Below are 20,372 nucleotides of genomic sequence, written 5' to 3'. Positions count from 1 at the left end.
GATTGTGGACAACATACTATACTATGAGTTTTTTGTGATTTTTGACGACATACTATAGTATGACTTTTTTTCATGATTGTGGACAAACATACTATACTATGACTTTTATTTTGTGATTTTGGACCACATACTATACTATAACTTTTTTTCATGATTGTGGACAACATACTATACTATGACTTTTATTTTGTGATTTTGGATGACATACTATACTATAACTTTTTTTCATGATTTTGGACGACATACTATACTATAAATTTTTTTCATGATTTTGGACGACATACTATACTATGACTTTTATTTTGTGATTTTGGATGACATACTATACTTTGAGTTTTTTTCATGATTTTGGACGACATACTACACTATAACTTTTTTTCATGATTTTGGATGGCATACTATACTATGACTTTTTTCATGATTGTGGACGACATTCTATACGATGACTTTTTTCATTATTTTGGACCACATACTATACCATGACTATTTTTCATGATTTTAAACGACATACTACACTATGACTTTTTTCATGATTGTGGACGACATACTATACTATGACTTTTTTCATTATTTTGGACCACATACTATACCATGACTATTTTTCATGATTTTGGACGACATACTATACTATGACTTTTATTTTGTGATTTTGGATGACATACTATACTTTGAGTTTTTTTCATGATTTTGGACGACATACTACACTATAACTTTTTTTCATGATTTTGGATGGCATACTATACTATGACTTTTTTCATGATTGTGGACGACATACTATACTATGACTTTTTTTCATGATTGTGAACAACATACTATACTATAACTTTTTTTCATAATTTTGGACGACATACTATACTATAACTTTTTTTCATGATTTTGGACGACATACTACACTATAACTTTTTTTCATCATTTTGGATGACATACTATACTTTGACTTTTTTCATTATTTTGGACGACATTCTATACGATGACTTTTTTCATTATTTTGGACCACATACTATACCATGACTATTTTTCATGATTTTAAACGACATACTACACTATGACTTTTTTCATGATTGTGGACAACATACTATACTATGACTTTTTTCATTATTTTGGATCACATACTATACCATGACTATTTTTCATGATTTTAAACGACATACTACACTATGACTTTTTTCATGATTGTGGACAACATACTATACTATGACTTTTTTACATGATTGTGAACAACATACTATACTATAACTTTTTTTCATAATTTTGGACGACATACTATACTATAACTTTTTTTCATGATTTTGGACGACATACTATAGTATGACTTTTTTCATGATTTTGGACGACATACTACACCATAACTTTTTTTCATGATTTTGGATGGCATACTATACTATGACTTTTTTCATGATTGTGGACGACATACTATACTATGACTTTTTTTCATCATTTTGGATGACATACTATACCATGACTTTTTTTCATGATTTTGGATGGCATACTATACTATGTCTTTTTTCATGATTGTGGACAACATACTATACTATGACTTTTTTCATGATTGTGGACAACATACTATACTATGACTTTTTTCATGATTGTGAACAACATACTATACTATAACTTTTTTTCATCATTTTGGATGACATACTATACCATGAGTTTTTTTCATGATTTTGGACGACATACTATACCATAACTTTTCTTCATGATTCTGGATGGCATACTATACCATGACTATTTTTCATGATTTTAAACGACATACTACACTATAACTTTTTTTCATGATTTTGGATGGCATACCATACTATGACTTTTTTTCATGATTGTGGACAACATACCATACTATGACTTTTATAAATTATTTTGGACGACATACTACACTATGACATTTTTAAATGATTTTTGACGACATACTATATTATGACTTTTTTTCATGATTTTGGACGACATACTATACTATGACTTTTATTTTGTGATTTTGGACGACATACTATACTATGACATTTTTAAATGATTTTTGACGACATACTATATTATGACTTTTTTTCACGATTGTGGACGACATACTATACTATGACTTTTTTTCATGATTGTGGACAACATACTATACTATGACTTTTATTTTGTGATTTTGGACAACATACTATAGTATGACTTTTTTCTCATGATTTTGGACGACATACTATACCATGTCTTTTATAAATTACTTTGGACGACATACTATACTATAACTTTTTTTCAGAATTTTGGACAACATACTATAATATGACTTATAAATTATTTTGGATGACATACTACACTATGAAATTTTTACATGATTTTGGACGACATACTATACTATGACTTTTTTCATCACATTTTGACGACATACTATACCATGACTGTTTTTCTCTCATTTTGATGACGTACTATACTGGGATTTATCAATATCGGTATCACTTATCAGTCAAATGAGTTTTTACATATCTGCATATCAGATATCGACAAAAAATCCAATATTGTGCATCCCTACCTTCAACTTGAGGAGGCTTGTTCCCATAAGTATCTTTGTCCTTACAGTCAATGTGCTCTTTCAAATGAATGCCTCAACTCTCATACTTCATAGTTTTCAACTAGACTTTAACAGCATAATGAAATTCCTGAAATTCCACCTCAAGATTTTCAATGGCCTCACTGGACCACCATTGTAAAAAAAAAAAAAAAATCTGGGAGCACCACTGATTAAGAGGGATTACTTCTGTATGAGTCTACATTGTTTTGTAAGAAAATCCTGCATATTATATCTTTAAGTAAAGTTGTGAATGCCCTAAATTGTAGTCAAACTAACAATGTCATGTCACACGGGTCTGAAACTAAATAATGAAATGGCTGATAAGATTAACATCAGTGAACAGGACAGGAGAGAGGCCATTTAGGCAGTGGTAATGAGAGGTAAGGTAAATCTGGCATATGCTCATGCGCTGATGGGAGGGGTGTATTTTTTTGGGTGAGTTCAAATATCAGTAGTCTTTCTCAAGAATCCCTGGCTACACATTTAATCTACCAACAGTAAAACACTCTATTTATGTAGAATGGCCCATTTTAGAAACATATATATTACTGGATTATGACTAGTGATGCATTAATGTTTTCATCATTTTAAGTTGCAGCAGGTAAAGGGGGGATTTAACTACTTTGTATAGTGCTTGGTAGTTTAACCTATAATGATATGCATCATAATGCATTACCTGATTTATATTTTCTACTGATAATCTAAATCTGCAATGTAGTAAAAAGTACAATATTTGCCTCCAACATGTAGCGGAGCATAAGTATAAAGAGGAAATACCCAAGTAAAGTGCAAGTATCTTCAAACTGTACAATACGTTAATTAACATGTACTTGGTAACTCTCTACCACTGGATAAAAAGTGAGCACAAGTGATCAACAGTGTGTGGGATTCTTTACTGAATTACAAACGTGTCTTCTCTGTATATTAACAGGCCTTACAAACACTGGCAAAGAAGCATCCTGACATCATCTCCATCATCCGTCTGGGTACAAGCTCTCTCATCCTGTTTCCATGTCCAGGCCTCGACTCTATGAACAGTGCAGAGCTCTGATATTTATCTGACTGTGTGCTACTGACCACCGCTGATGTTCCACTTTCTTTCTCTCTCTGTCAGACGCCAGTGACCTTTGTAGCATTAAACAGTGTGCCCAGCAGGTGGGCTCTCTGTTGGGGATGGCTGGTCTGAACCTGCTGATTAACAACGCAGGCATCCTTGCCAAAGCTACCCTACAGGAAACTACAACCGAGGACATGCAGAGTTCCTTCAACACCAACGTCATGGGCCCTATGTACATCTTTAAAGTGAGAAACAGGACAACCACAAACACAGAACTTTAATGGTGTACAATGAAAGTTTCCTCTTGTTGACTCTCTTTCTGGTGGTCATCATTAGGAGTTCCTGCCTCATCTTCGTGCAGCAGCGAAGGCCAGTGGGATGTCAGGGATGTCCACCAGCAAAGCAGCCGTCGTCAACATCAGCTCAACTTTGGGTTCAATGGAATTTGTAAAACACTCATACGTTAGTTTCCCTGCCGTCGCCTACCGCATCAGCAAGGTGAGTGACAACCTGCTAACACTGTGACCTGCTACTCAAAGGTCTCATCTTACATTTGTTAAGTGGAAAAGTTCAATCACCTATCACCTAGTTGCTCTGTCTGTCCATTACATTTCCTCTCTCTCTTCTCCTCTCAGGCAGGTTTGAACATGCTGACACTGTGTGCTGCAGAGGAGCTGCAGAAGGATGAGATCCTGTTTTCTCTGCTGCACCCTGGCTGGGTGCGCACCGACATGGGTGGAAAGGATGTGAGTCAGCAGATTTCATATACGGGAAACAGTCAAACAATGTAGAGGAACCAGTCCACTCTGAATCATAGTTTACTTTATTAAAGACGCCCTCCAATGAGAATCAAGACTTTAATCTTGTGAAAATGTCCATGTGGTGTTTTTTATATGCTACAAGCATGATTGAAATAAGCTGTCAAGGCCATGAGCATTTCCCCCTTGAGACTGCAGTCACACAAGCCCCTTTTACACTGGTTCTTAAGGCAGGGGTTTCACGCTGTTACTCTGCCTCGCTGTTCTGCATAAAAGGTACAATTGCAGTCTCGCCTCTGACCTGGGAAGAGAAGTAGTAACAGCGCTGAAATGACTTCTGTATCAGGACAGTTGGCAGGACGGGATCATGGGCAGCAGGAGTGTGACATTTTGGTGACGTGTTATGCCACTGCAGTGGATATAAAAAGTAGCTGATAGCAGTTAGCGACTAACTCAAAGAACAGCAGATGAAAATGTCTGCAAATTAGGAAAACAATGAGGTCTTGGAACTCCTTACACTCTGAGTAGAGGACAAGACCAGCTGCCATATAACAGGGATGGTAAATGATTGGTATAGCCATTTTATGCCATTGTCGTTGTTTGGAAAGCACTACCAATGCACTACACTAGAGACCAACTTTGTCCCATTAACTTAAATTGAGAAAGAAATGTTAACAAATCAGTTAATATGTACCAGTATACCATTTTAATCTACATTCAAGTTAGCAGAGTGCTAAAGCTGAAGTAAGCTGCTCGGCTGGCGGAGATTAGATCACTTATTTAAGGAACAAATCCCATCAAACTGCAAGGTAGAGCTCTCCATATCATTAGCATAACGCTAAGGTGAAATAAGGGGTATTAGAGGAGAATCCAGGCGTAGCTATGTATCAGCATTTTGCAAGCCTAGTTGTACTATTTTGTAGAGACATGTATTTACAGTATGTAATATAATTAGGTAATAACAATGTGATGAGGAAATGTATTTTAATTGCCGCTAATCTGCCATTAGCACTGGCTTCTTTAGCCAAAAGGAAGACTTAAATTGCCTGGTATCAGACAGAATTGTCAACTTGTTTCACTCGCTTCCCATCAGTCTGATATTGCGTCCATTTTAACTGATTTCTGTGGGAGAGGGGATTCGATTTTCCCTAGCCAATCATTAGAGACCAAAGGATCTGCTTGAATGAGAGAGAAAACCATTTAGATCAGACTTAGAAAATGGATCATCATTATTAAAAAATTTTTCCACACTTGCCTCTCTGGGCTTCTGTAGACATTCAAAAATGCTGTCAAGTCTACAACTGGTCTGTTGGTAGAAACATTAGACTGTTAACTAAGAGTGAGGAGAATTGACCTCCTTTGCCAGCCTTCATGTACACTGTGTGTTTCTGACCACCAGGGGGAGATTGATGCTCCAGAGAGTGTGCAGGGGATGTTTCGTGTGATGGCCTCCCTGACTGAGAAGAAGAACGGAGCCTTCCTGGATTACAAGGGCGATACTGTCCCCTGGTAGTTTTAAACAACTGCTTCATAAAATGATGTCAGTCACTAAATGAACCCATGTGAAATAAACCATTAGTTTTAATTATGTTGCTTGTATCTCATTTTACACACAAACACACTCTTAAAAGATTTAATACACACTTCTGTAATTTCTTAAATTTTCAATATGTCCTTTGTAAGGTGTTTTTAAATCACCATGTGGCACTGTTCCACACAGCCACCTTTGCAGGGCAGATCTTAAGTGGGTTGGGGTTATTCCCATTGATGTTGGCTCCAGGGCAGAAGAAGGGATACATTGTCTCAGTGAAGACATCATTAAAGGTGTAAATGGGCATCATGCTGATGGGGTTGGAAAAGGTTACCTCCCCAGAGTCGTAGTCCAGCTGCACCCTGACTCGGGTCAGCTCTCCCTGCGGATGCAGCGGGATGCTGGGCCTAGTCATGGCCGAGTACTCACCCTCGTAGTGCGAGATCATCCAAAACCCGCCCTCAGGGCAGCCTGATATGCGGCCTTTCCTATCAATGGACTCCTTGACCACCCCAAGCATCCAGTCCTCCTTGTCGCCCACCTCTACCTCCCAGGCGTGGCGGCCTGATGTAAAGCCCTCTGAGCCAAGTATGAACACAAAGTGGCCAAAACGTTCCGGATTGTCTGGAAGCTTCTGGAGGCATCCGCTGTTGGCGACACAGGTCAGGTCGGTGGAGAGGGACAACCAGGAGTAGGCAGTGTTGGGGTCAAGGGTGATGGGTGCTAAGAGGGAAAGACAAAAAAAAAGGAATTAATTCCTCTTAAAATTCAAGACACACTGCTTTATTAAAGTACAACAAATTTTACTGACATGTCTACTCTTAGGAATAAAGGTTCCAAAAGGATTATTGCTGAAGGGCCAAGGTTCCAGCCACAATCAGGGTGGGTCAGTGCTACTGCTCGCTGTATGTGCTTATGCCCTGCTCACTCACACACACTCATTCTCAGTGACTAATTGACTGGCATTGGTGATTCATATTATGATGGCATATTTATCATGAATACAGTCCATCTAAAGCTCATTTTGTTAATGTTTTTTGCCATTTCATCACTACTAGAAATGCAGCTGTAGCCAGTATCTCACTATCACTGTCCTCATTCATATTTTAAGAAGCTACAAATTATATTCAGCCACAAAATAGGCCTAACAAGCTGGAACTACAGAGAGTTGTTGCATAGAGATGATACACTATCTCATGTAGTTGCATTGGTGTGACCCAGCAGGTTTTTAGAACGTTGCACAACAGTGCATTGCAGGTAGTTACCTTTTCAACTTGTCTCATCGCAAATCTCTGGTCTGAGCTGGGCTTAATGAACCTTTTCATCCAAAGAATCTTTGTTGAAAGAAGAGTTCTTTAAAGATTGTTGAAACCGTGGGTGTTAAAAGATCCTCACCCTCCAATATTTACATGTAAGTATCTAAAAATCCTCTTAATCAATTCATCACTTGTGTTCTGTCATAGTGGATATCTTTACCATATCTTACAAGTACCCGGGTGTTCATTAACATTAAACCGGACTGGACAGAAAACATCAACGTACTGTATAAGAGAGGACAGAGCAGACTCTATCTGCTAAGGAGACTGAGGTCTTTTGGAGTACAGGTAGAACTCCTGAGGACCTTTTCTGACCGTGGTGGCATCAGTCATTTTCTATGGAGTGGTCTGCTGGGGCAGCAGCATCTCAACAGGAAGAGACCCAACAAACTGATAAAGAAGGCCAGCTCTGTCCTGAGATGCTCCCTTGAACCAGTGGACGTGGTGGCAGAAAGGAGAATGATGACCAAGCTATCATCCCTTCTGGACAACATGCCCCACCCCACGGAGGACACTCTGACAACACTGGGCAGCTCCTTCAGTGACCGGCTGCTACACCAGTGATAAATGAGGGAGAAATACCTCAGGTCCTTCCTGCTGTTGTCAGACTATACAACCAACACTGCTCCCAGCAATATCTACACTTGATATGTGCAATAATGTAAATTCTGCAATTCAGCTTGTCTATTTATTATAGCTTGCTTTTATTTTTTTATTGTTTAGTACATGCTAGACTGTGCAATGTCTCTAGAATTTTTTTTTGTTAGTTACAGTTATATAAAAATTCACCTCCTGTGCAGTTGTCATGAACGGATAAATTAGCTGTAGTGACTAAAACCCATTTTGTTTTTTTGTATCAGGCTGTAAACACTTTGTATTGTTGCTATAAAGTTGGGCATTTTAACATGCGGCTCTAAGGGGATTGATTTGCTTTTGAAGCCTGCCTCAAGTGGCCATATGAGGAACTGCAGGTTTTGGTACTTTCCATGATTTCATTCTTCAACCCCAGAGGTTGCTGCATGTTTAACACCTGTTACAAAGAACTACGCTGACTTGAATCACAAAAGTATATCTGACATGTTTCCAAACATCACACACAGAGTCAAGTGAGCGCTTACTGTACTGGACCAGCTCCACCATCTTCTCCCACACATGGTACTTGAGGGAACCGATGTGCTCGGCCACATTTATAAGAGCACCTGACACTTTTTCTGGATTGTTCGGTGGGATCTGTGCTCTGTGAGAAGAGAATCACACACATCAGCCTACCAACATAAAACAATCTGGTACACAGAACAGATGCAGAACATTAAAAAACCGTTACCTTTTCTTTGTGTTGGCGTAATTCTGAAACCAAAAGAGAAAGAGAATTTTACAGACTGTAAGCATGGTCAAATGAATTCAGAGAAAAAAGGTATAAACACTTACCTTCAGGAAGAGAGCATCGCTAGAAGCAATCTCATTCTCAATGGCAATGACGGCGTGAGAGAAGGTGAGGATACCTCTGGTGATGCTCTCTGACTTCTTCTTCACCAGCTCTTTCTTCTCCTCATCCTCCTGCCGCAGGGCAGCCAGTCGAGCTGTCTCTTCCCTCTGCAGAAACTCCCGCAGCTGCTCAAACTCCTCTTTGATCTGCTTTTCTGTGGCCTGAGTCTGGTTCTGGCAAACATGGAAATAAGGCTTAACATGAAAATACAGTGAGTGCACAATAATGTGACTGATGCTGAGTTGTAGTCTGTTGTTATATTCTACTTATATATTGGCCTCTGTTAACATCTCTGAGGAGTATTACCGTTACTTAGATTTAACACACCTGTGTACATCTTAAAAAACAAGTCTTTAATATTTTGTACATTAAATGTTGTCTAAGGCCGTAAACAAAAAGAAAATCACTATAATATCCTTCTATAACCCTGCAGTTTCCATTTTCCTGCATTTGTTATCTCTAAAAGCATCACTATGATAAAACCTGTTTGATTTTATCACTTCTCCCTCATTTTGTCACAGTATTCCTCAGTTCAGTTACCAGAAGAAAATGTTGGCATTGTACATTTCTGACAGACCACTGCAGACTGCTGAAAACATTCATGGGCACTTTTATGTGCCATCCACTGGTAGGAAGGGTACAATACATGAATCTGTGTAAAAACAATATGGCAGCCATCTCTGCAAGGTCACTCTGGCAACAAATTTGACTAATTTTAGCAACAGTAATGCTAAGACACTGTTAATTAGGAAGTACTTGTTTGGAGACATTGGGACTTTATCATAGTTTAATTTGAGGACATTGGGACTTAATTGTCTTTGATAATGTTTAGTTTTTTATACGTTTCGGGTACTACTGATCCCAAATGGCTAGGAGAATTTAAAAATGCATACCAAACAAAAGTTCAGGTCTCAGGAGAATAGTGTCACAAAAAGCAGTTGTTTTTATGCCTTCACGTTGGCGATAGCTGTAGGTACTAAGTTCTTGGGTTGTCCATTTATCCATCCCATTCTTGAGAAAGCAATATCTCTCTCTTGGGGAAATTTCTTCAAATTTGGCACCAACATCCACTTGGACAAAACAATGAACTTATAAGGTTTTGGTGGGCAAAGGTCACTGTGGATCTTGCATCCATCTCATTCTTGTGAACGCGATACCTCAAGAACACCCTTAGGGAATTTCTTCAAATTTGGCACAAATGTTCACTTGGATTTAGCAATGACCTGATTAAAATTTGGTGGTCAAAGGTCAAGGTCACTGTAACCTCATGTCCATCTCATTCCTGTTAATGAAATATATAAAGATTGTCTAAGGAAGTTTTCTAAAATTTGGCACAAACACCCACTTCACTCAAAGGTAAAGGTCACGGTGACCTGACAAAACATTTTTTCCACCATAAATAAATAATTCATATGCTAATTACAGCAAAATTTCTAATAGGATATAATGATAAAGTGATGACATTTTTTTATCCAAAAGGTCAACTTCAATGTGACACTGTTCTGCAAACACTTATGGCCATTACTCGGTGTCATCTCAGGAACAGACGGGGAGACATTTGGTCAGATACACCAATCTTGGGTGTCCGTCTTGAAACCATGCTCATTGTAAAGATCTTCTGTGTTGCCGAGGAGAAAATGTGTGTGACGCACCCATGTTTTCATAGACATGGATGTAAACTGTAAGTGCAAGCAGTTGTTTTTACCAATACATCTCTTCGTTTTTTTGCCAAGATATTGCCACTAAAAGTGGGCATTTTAAGCAAAAACATAATTTTTTCCTAACCATAAGCAAGTGATTTTTGTACCTAAACCTAACCATGTTAACCACAGAATTGTTAAAATATAAAGAAATGTAAAGTTTTAAAATGTCTGCAACATAATAACGTTCATATGTAACACATCTGTGGTTTGGAGAAATGTACAATGCCAACATTTTTTCAGGCAGTTGAATATACTTAATTTTAGGGCCTCTAGTTCTGAGTTTAGCAAACAATCAAAATTCGAAAACCCCTCCTAAAGGTGTCATATTTGCAACTTTGTGTTCTTGTTTTTGAAATAAATAGTAAAAAGCACATCCTGTAGCTCTGACTGTTCAGCCCAAACAACACTTAGACTCAGCTTGATAACTTGCACCCTAAAAACAAACTGGTTGGCTTCTCTAACACTTTGACTGACATGTTTACACACTAACAGTGGGTGGTTCAACTTCAGTCACAGGCATGTCAGCGGTCATGCTGGTGCCTTCTTGTTTCGTGGAACTCTGTGTTTATTGATACCTTGATGTGCACAGTTGTGTCATCACACTCCTGCTTGGCTTCATACAGGCAACGCAGGTTCTTCTTCAGAGGAATCACATCATTCTTCAGCTCTGCCTACACGGTGAGGGTAGAGAAAGTGCCAGAATGTCAGACAAAATGTAGTGGGTAATTACATTTGGGAGCTGAAAATGATCAGTTTGACACAGACTAAAATGTTTCTGATGTTTCTGACTTTGCACAGAAGGTAGGTCAGATGTAACTACTTTGCTTAATTTCACTGCAGTGGTGTGGAATTTGGTTTACAAATGGATTAAAGCCTTCAGTGAATTTCTAACAATGATTGAAGACATGAGTGTTTAAAAGCATAACAGACAAAGCAAGAACACATTACCTTAAGGTCCTGAGCTGCCTCGTCTATGGGGCAGACTCGGTGTCCCTGGTGCTTCTTAGAGGTGTGACATATACAGCAGAGGACTTCAAAGTCATCCAAACAGAAGAGCTTGAGAACTTCCCCATGTGTGGCGCACTCCACCTCCACTATCCCTATCCCGTCTTGCCCTCCTGTCCCGTCGGCCCCTTCCCCTGTTCCAGCTGTGGCCGCCCTGCGATTCTGCTCCCTTAGGAAGGTGTCGGCCACGTTCTTCAGCGCCAGGCTGACCGTGGGCTCTGTCAGGGAGCACTTCCTCCTGCACACGGGACACTCGCGCCTGGCCTTCTTCTTGTTCCAGAACTGCTGCAGGCAGTCTCGGCAGAAGCTGTGGCTGCACTTGAGCACCACGGGCTCCTTGAAGATCTCACAACAGACAGGACAAGACAGCTCCTCTTCCAGCATGGAGCCCGAGCGCGAAGAAACAGCCCGCGGTCGAAGGGCAGAAGCCAACTTGGGACTCTGGAAGAAAGAAAGTTTTCCAGGCTGAGAGGAAGCACGTGGGCGCAGCGCCATGGCGAGTTCCTGTTGACGGGGGGCTGCTTTTATAGCTGCAGCTGTTTCAGAAAGAGCAGTTAGGAAGAAGCAGTGCTCCTCTCTGGCTTCTGTGTGAGTCCACAGGGCAATCTGGACACAATTTATGAGCAACCAGGGTTATAGATCAACAGGGACTTGAAAAACAGGTTTGCTTCACTTGTAGTAAATACAGGACGTGTCACCACCCCTCATCTGGTTCTCTGCTCTGTCAAACAGGGCAGACTCCAGCTGAGTCAAAAAGATGACATTTCCTTCTTTATGGAAAAATGTTGCTTGAAGTTTTCTGTCAGTTTTTTTAGTGGAAAAAAAACAACAAATGCAGGAGGTGTAGAAGTAAGACACAAGAAGGTGAGCAGAATTCAAAACAGCTGCACAAACTTTCCTGCAAAAGGTATTTAGTGTTGAACTGGGGCACAGGCCTTGAGATGACCCCACTGAGCTTGACCAGCACTATCAAGTTTACTAACGTGTATCTCGTTACGCTACCTCTGATGGCCTGCTGACACTCAGAGTGATCTCTAGTTAGATGTCATATATATTTCAGGAGGACACAGGAGTGAGAAGAAACACAAACACACCAACGGGTGGTTTCTGTCAATGCTGGAAAACACTCCAGCAGATTGCAGCACTGTCTCTCCTTTTTAAAGGAGGACTTAGGTGTAGGATTTACGGGGATATATTGGCAGAAGTGGATTACAATATAATTAGTATGTTTTCTTTAGTGTATAATCACCTGAAAATAAGAATAATTGTGTTTTCGTTACCGCAGAATGAGCTGGTTATATCTGCATGGGGAGCGGGTCCTCATCCACAGAGATCGTCATTTTGCACTGCCATTTCTCTACAGTAGTCCAGAACAGACACTGGTTTTAGATAGAGCCATCTGCATTTTTTTGCCCACCTCCTAAATGTCCAGATCTGAAGTTATTAGAGAGAAAATGTGAGCACCATTTGCAGGTGGTGGGCTTGTGGCCCGTCTGCACCGTGCTGAACAAGGAGAAACACTTATTTTTAATGTGAAACTGCTCTATTCAGCATTTGTACCAGTTCAAATCAGCTCATCCGTTTGTTTTGAAGCGGAAGAGACCACTTTGTATAATTTGGCCACCAGTAAACACCTACTGGACAACGAAGACTGAAGGAATCCTAACCAGGAGAAGTTTCAGCTGGTTGCAATCTGCAATCCTCACCACTAGATGCCACTAAATCCCCCTAAATCATACACACTGGATATTTCTCCATCCATCCATCCATCCATCCATCCATCCATCCATCCATCCATCCATCTTCATCTGATTATTCGGGCTGGTTCGCTGGGGCAGCAGGCCGAGCAAAGCGCCCAGATGTCCCTCTCCCCAGCAATGCTTTGCAGCTCCTCCTGGGGGACCCCAAGGCGTTCCCAGGCCAGATGAGATATGTAATCCCTCCTGGGTTCTGGGTCTGCCCTGGGGCCTCCTACCAGTGGGACGTGCCCAAAACACTTCCAACGGGAGGCACCCAGGAAGCATCCTGATCAGATGCCCAAACCACCTCAACTGACCCCTTTCAACACAAAGGAGCAGCGGCTCTACTCCGAGCTCCGTCCAGAGGGAAGTGGACCTTTACACAGAGTTTAATAATCTGATCTACATAAACATCTTTTACAGACCAAACCAGTGTGATGTCTGAATGTACCAGAGCTCTGTGTTGTGTTTTAGGAAAAAGCCACAGAAGGAGAACTGCCATGTCGATGTTATTATTGCATTATAATTGGACATTGACAACAGTGTAATACAAAGCCATCAAAATAATGTGTTCTTCTCAGTGTTACAGTGTTCTAGCAGTTTCATTACACTTAGAGATTCATCGACTCTGAAGAGTGAAACAAAACTACAAAATAGCTTCATACATTTGGATATACTGAAAAGGTTAACACCAAAACTGTTTGTTTTTTTTAAGATGTGTTTACCTACGCAGAGTAGTTGGTGCAGCATTGCCTCTTTTTCCTTTCAATAAACAACACAGGTCACTGCGACACATGATGGAAGTAGTTTGGTATCATTCTGCTCCAATGATGGGATACTTGCTTTTTCAGCACCATGCACCAGAATGCTTACTTCTAACAAAAAAAGTTAAAAAAAAATAAAATGCATGAAATGAGAAGAAATGAAGGCATTTTGTTCGTAACAGATTCCTTTGTTTGTTTGTTTTTTACACGACTTCTCCATCTTATTCTCTTCTTTAATACTGCCTTCTGTAATGCTTCAAAATAAAGTAGTTGCAACACAAGATCAACTTCATAATCCATTACACAAACTCTGTTTTAAAATAGACATCACATCACTTTATATAAAAACACTAGCTATAAAAAAATAAGTCAAGACAGCCCACAGACCCGGAACCAATCTGCTTTTCCAATGAAAGGTCAATTAACACTGATTTTCTGTAACACTGTCGAATGTATGAAAGTGGAATGTGCTGTAGTTAACTCATTACAGCATGGAGTGTGTTAACGGTGAACAAACACCACTGGTCTTTTAGTCAGCGAGCTACAGGTTACAGTGACCCTTTTGGAACGACAGTTTTTTTTTCCTTTTACCAAAAAAATAACACAAACCCAGCAGAATTCATTATGAAGATAAAAATATAACGGCACATGCTTGTAAAACTGATCCATAACCGTAACAGCGAGTGGTTGAGGACAACACTGTAACTCAGGGAGGCCTTGAACTGTGCAATAACTGCTCACTGAGTGAGGTACAGTGCAATCTCTGCTTCCATCTGTTGTTGCTTTACAGCGCAGTGCAACACAGTGCAACGTGGAAAATAATCACATTTTTTGCTAAGTATGAAAGATCTACTCTGTGTTAGCGGTTGTCTTTCATTTCTCCCCTATTAAGAGACTTGTGCTGTACTCGTTCCACTGCCAGCAACTACAACAATGACATGCAGGTTCATGTGATGCGGTCAAAGGGAATGCTCATCAGCGTGCTTGTAGTTTCTGGAAAAAAGCCGGAAGACAAATAAAAGCACTTGTGTAGTCATCGCAGTCGCCTCCTTCTCCCATTAACTGCCATTATCCTCTTTGTCTTGGCAGAGTCTCCCAAAACGGTACACTCTAAATTAAAAATAGTAGGAGTATACACTGGAATAAAAACAAACTCATGACGGTAGTGTTGTGTTTCCTAGTAGTGCTGAATGTTGTGGGTGTCACACACAGGCTGTTCTGCTCCGTTAGTTTCTGTGGTTACACTCGGCCAACTTTCGCATCGCCGATGGCACCCCAGACGTCGAAAACAAATTCGTCTGGGAAGGCAAAGTCCCCGAGGGTTTCATCTAAAGCCTCTGCGAACTCATCAGGGTTCTTTTTGTCCTTTCCCAGCTCCACCATGGTAGCCGCTGAGGAGACGGAGAGAGGGCAGAGAACATTAAGTGGAACAGCGTGTGACACTAACTTAATCTGACACCTGTGGAGCCAACAGATATACACTCACCCAGCTCGCTGTCTCTGATGCCCATGTAGCTCTCAAGCAGGTCGTCCACCTTCTCAATGGCCTTTTCCTCAAATGCAGAGGGCTGGAGCAGCAAGAAGTAAAAATACAACCCACACACTCAGGCAATGCAGAATTACGTTTTCTAAACAACACAGAAACCTGTAACAATACTCACCAGCTCCTCCACAGTAGCAGGACCTTTAGAGCGCAGCCGCAGAGTGCCTCTGCCAGTCCCAAGCTGAACCCCTGATGATGACCTGGACCCTCCAGACCGCTGGCTGATCATATCTACACACAACGATTTAACAGAGAGCCCTTAACACCTCAGCTTTTACAGGGCTGAACATCACCACACAATATCACCTTTACAGACAAACTCAATCTCATTTTGCCCCCTACTACACATTTCTAATTATTTGTGCAGTTGTGATTCGGTACAGTTTGTTTGGACCTGTTAATCCTTTTAAAATAGACCCAAAGGGCTCCTAAATGACTTGTGTACTGTGTGTTATATGTGCAGCAAGGGCACTTAGCTCATTAAAGGAACAGTGTGTAAGATTTAGTGACATCTAGTGGAGAGAACTGAAGATTGCAACCAGCTGAAACTTCTCCTGGTTAGAATTCCTTCAGTGTTCAGTGTTCAGGAGATTTTTACCATGAGCTGAGTTATCCACAGAGGTCTCCCCCTCTCCAAAACAAATGGACCCGATGATTTAAATCGGTAAAAACACTGAATAAAAGCAGTCTCACGTTAAAAAAATCACCGTTTACCCAGCGCTGCTTGTCGCAGAGGGGCTGCTAACTATGGTGGCCAATGCGAAACATGAATGGCCCTACCTAGAGGCACTGTTTGGTTTGTTCGTTTGGGGCTACTGTAGAAACATGGCGGTGCAACATGGCGGACTCTGTAAACAAGGATCTGCTTCCTACATAGATATAAACAGCTCATTCACAGTTTCCTCCTCCCACACCTACCAAAGGCCTTGAGAGGCTCCGTCAGCTTGATGGTGAACTCCTTTCCCTTGGGCAGCTCCTTCAGCATCTTAGCCACCTCATAGTGTCGACACCCGATGAGGCGCTGGCCGTTGATCGACTCGATCATATCACCCACGTTGATGACCTGGATCTGGTGGATGATGCTCCCCTCGCGGATTCTCTGAAAATGGCAAAACTCAAATAAACTGTACACTATCCAACTTGTCACTCTCCATGCCAGGTGCAATTTCTTGACATTTTTTCTGTGCAGAAATTATACCCTGATATAGTCCAGGGTCTTGCCTTCCCCTGGGGATCCTTGAGTCAAAAGGAAATCCATTTTCTAGGCTATTTTAACATTTCTCACCTTGATGAAAGCGTAGCCAGCTCCATTATCAGTGATCGTCAACCCGAGTGCATCCTCTCCTTTGTAAACCTCGATTTCCTTTCGCTGTCCTTTGATGTGGGCAAAAATAAAGTCCTCCAGCCCTATCTGACCTCCCAACAGTTTTTCCATGTCCACCTTGTGAGTGTTCAGTGTGCAAAACATAACCTGCGGAGAGACACAACAACCAAGTAAGATTTACCATTATACTTCCTGAACCAAACCTAGTTATCCTCAAAGCCATCTCAATCAGCAGAGTGACTCACCTCAGACGGCGGTATCCCAAAGGCCTCACCAATCTTGGCATAAAGCTCCCGCACATTACTGAAACCCTCGATGCGGCCTGTGGGGCTGCCATGAGCGAGCTGAGTGTGGAAGATGAGGCGAGGCCGCATGCTGCTGGGTGGAGGAGGGAGACCTTCAGAGGTGGCGCCTTCTCCCAGCCCGACGACACCCCCATCTAGGCCATCCATACCTGGCACATTGAGACCTGCACGGATGGGCTCCGCTTCCTCATTCTCCACTAATGGAGACGCCTTCTTTCTTCTTCCCAAACCCAGAGGCATAGTAGTGCTACGGGGGGAGCAGAGGGAGGGGAGGGGAGGAGGCTGCTCTGGGGAGTTATGCTACGATCCAGGCCAACATACACCTGTTCAGCCAAATCAGCTGCAGGGCTGTTGGAGGTTTTACTTCACAGTATTAGTGTGGTCCTCCAGACCAGCTTGAAGCTGTCTCAACCAGGCGCTGAATAGATTTATGAGTCCACACATCAGAGCAGCTCACATAGCTGGATCTGTCACGTCCAGCAGCCTGCAGTGGGTAGTGTTCAGCTGTGAAACAGAAACAGAAACTCTTTATCAAAGCTGTGGCATTTCTGTTATTATATCTATGTAAACATGCTGTCATCTCCAAACACAATGTACTTTCAAAGCATATTTCAATAAGAAATCCCAACATTTCTCTTCTGTGACGTTTCACCTCAGCTTGGACAGTCTGGACATCACATAAAGCTAATGTTAGCTGCTAACTGTGAGGCACATTTTCCACATAGCTCTCATTTCTAGCAACACAAACACTGACAACTCTCAGGTAGCTAGCAGCTTAGCATGTAGTTAGCTCCTACAAGCGGAAGTCACTTAAATCACTGACTGTTAATCCCCAAATTGTCAGCGTGACTGTCTGTAAAGTGGCCTGAGCAGCTGAGGTTAGTTAGCTAGCTTAACAATGGTCGCTAAATGTGAACAGAAGGGAGTAAACATGGCAGGCCAGTCATTCTTACCGGAGCAGGAGTTTCAGCCAACTGTCGTTAGCTCTTCCTGCTAGCTTAGCCCCCTATCGGTGCTGCTGTGAGCTGTCAGAAAATAACGTGACGCTTGCAAAGAAGGTCCAGTGTATTTGTTAGCTCCTGACAGATTGATTCTGTCCGGGCAGACAGTAAAGTAAATACCGGATCTGTGTGTTGGTATGCTGCTGTAGATTTAGCTCTCTGCCAGCCCAGCAGGGATGGAACAATGACGCCTTCAGGTCCCCTCGTAAACCTCCAATTACCAGTGAAGCGATTGTTGTAAAGGTGTAATTAAGCCTGGTGACGCTTCTGGAAAAAGTACAAGAAACAGCTCTGAACTTGAGCTGAAGCAGTCTTTCACTGGATGATGTACAATTTTGGATTTCATCTGCACTTCAATGAAGAGGGCGGAAATACAAGGCATGAGTGTTCTGTTTTACGGAATTTTTTAAAAGTAAAGGAAGGGGTTTAAATTAGCTTAGCTGTTGTATCAAAGTCACTAATATTATCATTTTATTAGAAGCTTAAAATGTCAGTATGGCACTACGTCTGCTTGATAGAGTTGATGTTTGCTATAAGAGCGTTGATAATTGTGACTATACACTGCCCTCTGGTAGTGTCGGTGCATAACTACACCGCTATGTACTATAGAAGTTTTATTCTGAAAGGTTGTAACCGGAAGTCAAACGATGCTATTGTTTCCGACTTGATTGTGGACATAGTTTGTTATTGTATGCAATAGTTTTTGTTTTATGTTCCTTTCTTTTATGTTTGACTTTGTTTTTTGACATGAAATATTGAATGATCATTTTCAGTGTTATATAATGAAATAAATTACTGTTATATTTGAAATATGATCAAAATATATGATAAAAAAAAATATGATAAAAAAAAAGGCAGCATAAAAATTAACACTGTAGACATAGACTAGTTGTGTTATAACACTTGTATGGTTGGAAGGTTTGTAACCTTTGCAACCATGGATGGATTACTGAACAGGCCTACTGAGCACAGACCCAGGTGCCCAAAGTGTCAGGGGCCCCATGGCCTTCACTTGAAAGGCCATGCACCGACAGGGAAGAGGCTCAAAATGGCCACAAAGAAATAGAAAATCACTACAAAGAGGCACAAATAGAACAGAAAGAGACACAAAATGACTACAAAGAGATGCAAAACAGCTTCAAAGACACACAGAGACTCACGATGACTACAAAAATAGAGCAAAACAACCACAAACATACACAAAATCACAGAGACTTAACACTTGAAAGGTCTGTCCGTCTTGCTCTTCTGTGGGAGAGGTGGTGGGGCCTTCTGCACGTCTTTGCCTGGAGGCCCACCGTCTCAGAACCCGCAGGTGTTTGTAATTCTTCAGTGAGTAATTGCAATAGTATCAGTGGCAAGTTAGACACAACAGCATCACCATACTTCTGGTCCACAGAGCAGGTTTAACAAACTCTTAATCCAACCCAGAGCTCTGAGGTGATGGACCCTGAGACGGAAAACTCAAGCTCATGCATGCTGAATGAAAAAAGCCATCATCAATGGAGCTCTGATGCTACGATTTACGATGGCAACAGGTAAATAAAAGGCAGTCTCCATTTTAATCCAGTGCACATAGAGGTATTAATAATTGGGATCGCAAGCTCCTAATTATGATAAATTTGTCATGTATTTTTAGGCCTATATGTGCACATTTATCTTAAAAGAAAAAGAGCCTCAGTTAAAGCGAAAAAAATTAACACAATCCAGTTTTATTCAGTGTTGTCCATTAATTCATCATTTAGGCCATAGGCTACATTACCTTTTATATTTTATATTTGTTCAGCTTTAATCTGATGGAAACAAAAGTCAGGGGCCAGAAACTGAAAAATATAGTTAAAGATTTAAAAAATAGATCAAAGATAGAGACACTATGGCCTCACGATGTGGTCGGTAATTTGCATTTGAGTACAGTTATGGTAGAACAGTCAGTCAGTGGCTTTGCTTCAACAAGCCTACTTCTACAAATGTAGTCATTTTAAACATTTTCACTGAAATGCGGTGAAAACACAGTCAGGCAAACTCACAGTCTGCAGCTGCACCACCATCCTGCTCACTCAGAAATAGGCTATTAATACAATCTTGAACATCATAGGAATTATGTTCCACTAGTGTGAACAATCACATCTTGAGTGATTGGTATAATTATTCATTGATGCCTGTACCTGTTTTTACAATTTCAAATGCGATCACACCTTATGTGCAATAAACATTTTAGTGGAACTGCGTCAACAAACTCACAGCTGTCTGCAGTGTTTAAAAAAAGACGGTCATGCGGAGGTTAGTCAGAGCTGAGGG

The 20,372-nt window shown here is 40.9% G+C and overlaps 3 protein-coding genes across 4 annotated transcripts in view; 1 reads left to right on the top strand and 2 right to left on the bottom strand.

Annotated features, from left to right (window-relative positions):
* Nucleotides 1-5,945, top strand: part of LOC126405241 (C-factor-like) — an 8,943-nt gene extending 2,998 nt beyond the window's left edge. Inside the window, exons 2-6 of the mRNA XM_050068884.1 lie at nt 3,474-3,528; nt 3,657-3,844; nt 3,936-4,097; nt 4,235-4,345; nt 5,757-5,945. Of these exons, the coding sequence (XP_049924841.1) occupies nt 3,474-3,528; nt 3,657-3,844; nt 3,936-4,097; nt 4,235-4,345; nt 5,757-5,870 (630 nt within the window). The 3' untranslated portion in view covers nt 5,871-5,945. The remainder of the gene's footprint in view (nt 1-3,473; nt 3,529-3,656; nt 3,845-3,935; nt 4,098-4,234; nt 4,346-5,756) is intronic.
* trim35-12 (tripartite motif containing 35-12) lies at nt 5,914-13,492 on the bottom strand. Its single transcript, XM_050068849.1, has 6 exons — nt 11,342-13,492; nt 10,969-11,064; nt 8,633-8,863; nt 8,529-8,551; nt 8,323-8,441; nt 5,914-6,611 (listed from the first exon to the last, which is right to left on the bottom strand). The coding sequence occupies exons 1-6, from the start codon at nt 11,891-11,893 to the stop codon at nt 6,052-6,054; spliced, it is 1,581 nt and encodes a 526-aa protein (XP_049924806.1). The 5' UTR covers nt 11,894-13,492; the 3' UTR covers nt 5,914-6,051.
* Nucleotides 13,493-13,640: 148 nt separating this feature from the next.
* On the bottom strand, nt 13,641-18,437 carry gipc1 (GIPC PDZ domain containing family, member 1). 2 transcript variants are annotated; one of them, XM_050068878.1, is made up of 7 exons: nt 18,027-18,437; nt 17,014-17,577; nt 16,730-16,915; nt 16,363-16,543; nt 15,563-15,675; nt 15,388-15,469; nt 13,641-15,292 (listed from the first exon to the last, which is right to left on the bottom strand). In XM_050068878.1, exons 2-7 carry the CDS (start codon nt 17,311-17,313, stop codon nt 15,141-15,143), a joined length of 1,014 nt encoding a protein of 337 aa, XP_049924835.1. In that variant the 5' UTR covers nt 17,314-17,577; nt 18,027-18,437; the 3' UTR covers nt 13,641-15,140. The 2 variants fall into 2 exon arrangements, with proteins under 2 accessions (XP_049924835.1, XP_049924836.1); XM_050068879.1 differs by having other exon boundaries at nt 18,195-18,437.
* Nucleotides 18,438-20,372: the final 1,935 nt, after the last annotated feature.

Source organism: Epinephelus moara, chromosome 18 (assembly GCF_006386435.1).
Source record: "Epinephelus moara isolate mb chromosome 18, YSFRI_EMoa_1.0, whole genome shotgun sequence".
NCBI lineage: Eukaryota > Metazoa > Chordata > Actinopteri > Perciformes > Serranidae > Epinephelus > Epinephelus moara.
The sequence above is the reverse complement of the archived record's forward strand: the minus strand, read 5'-3'. Positions and strand labels throughout refer to the sequence as shown.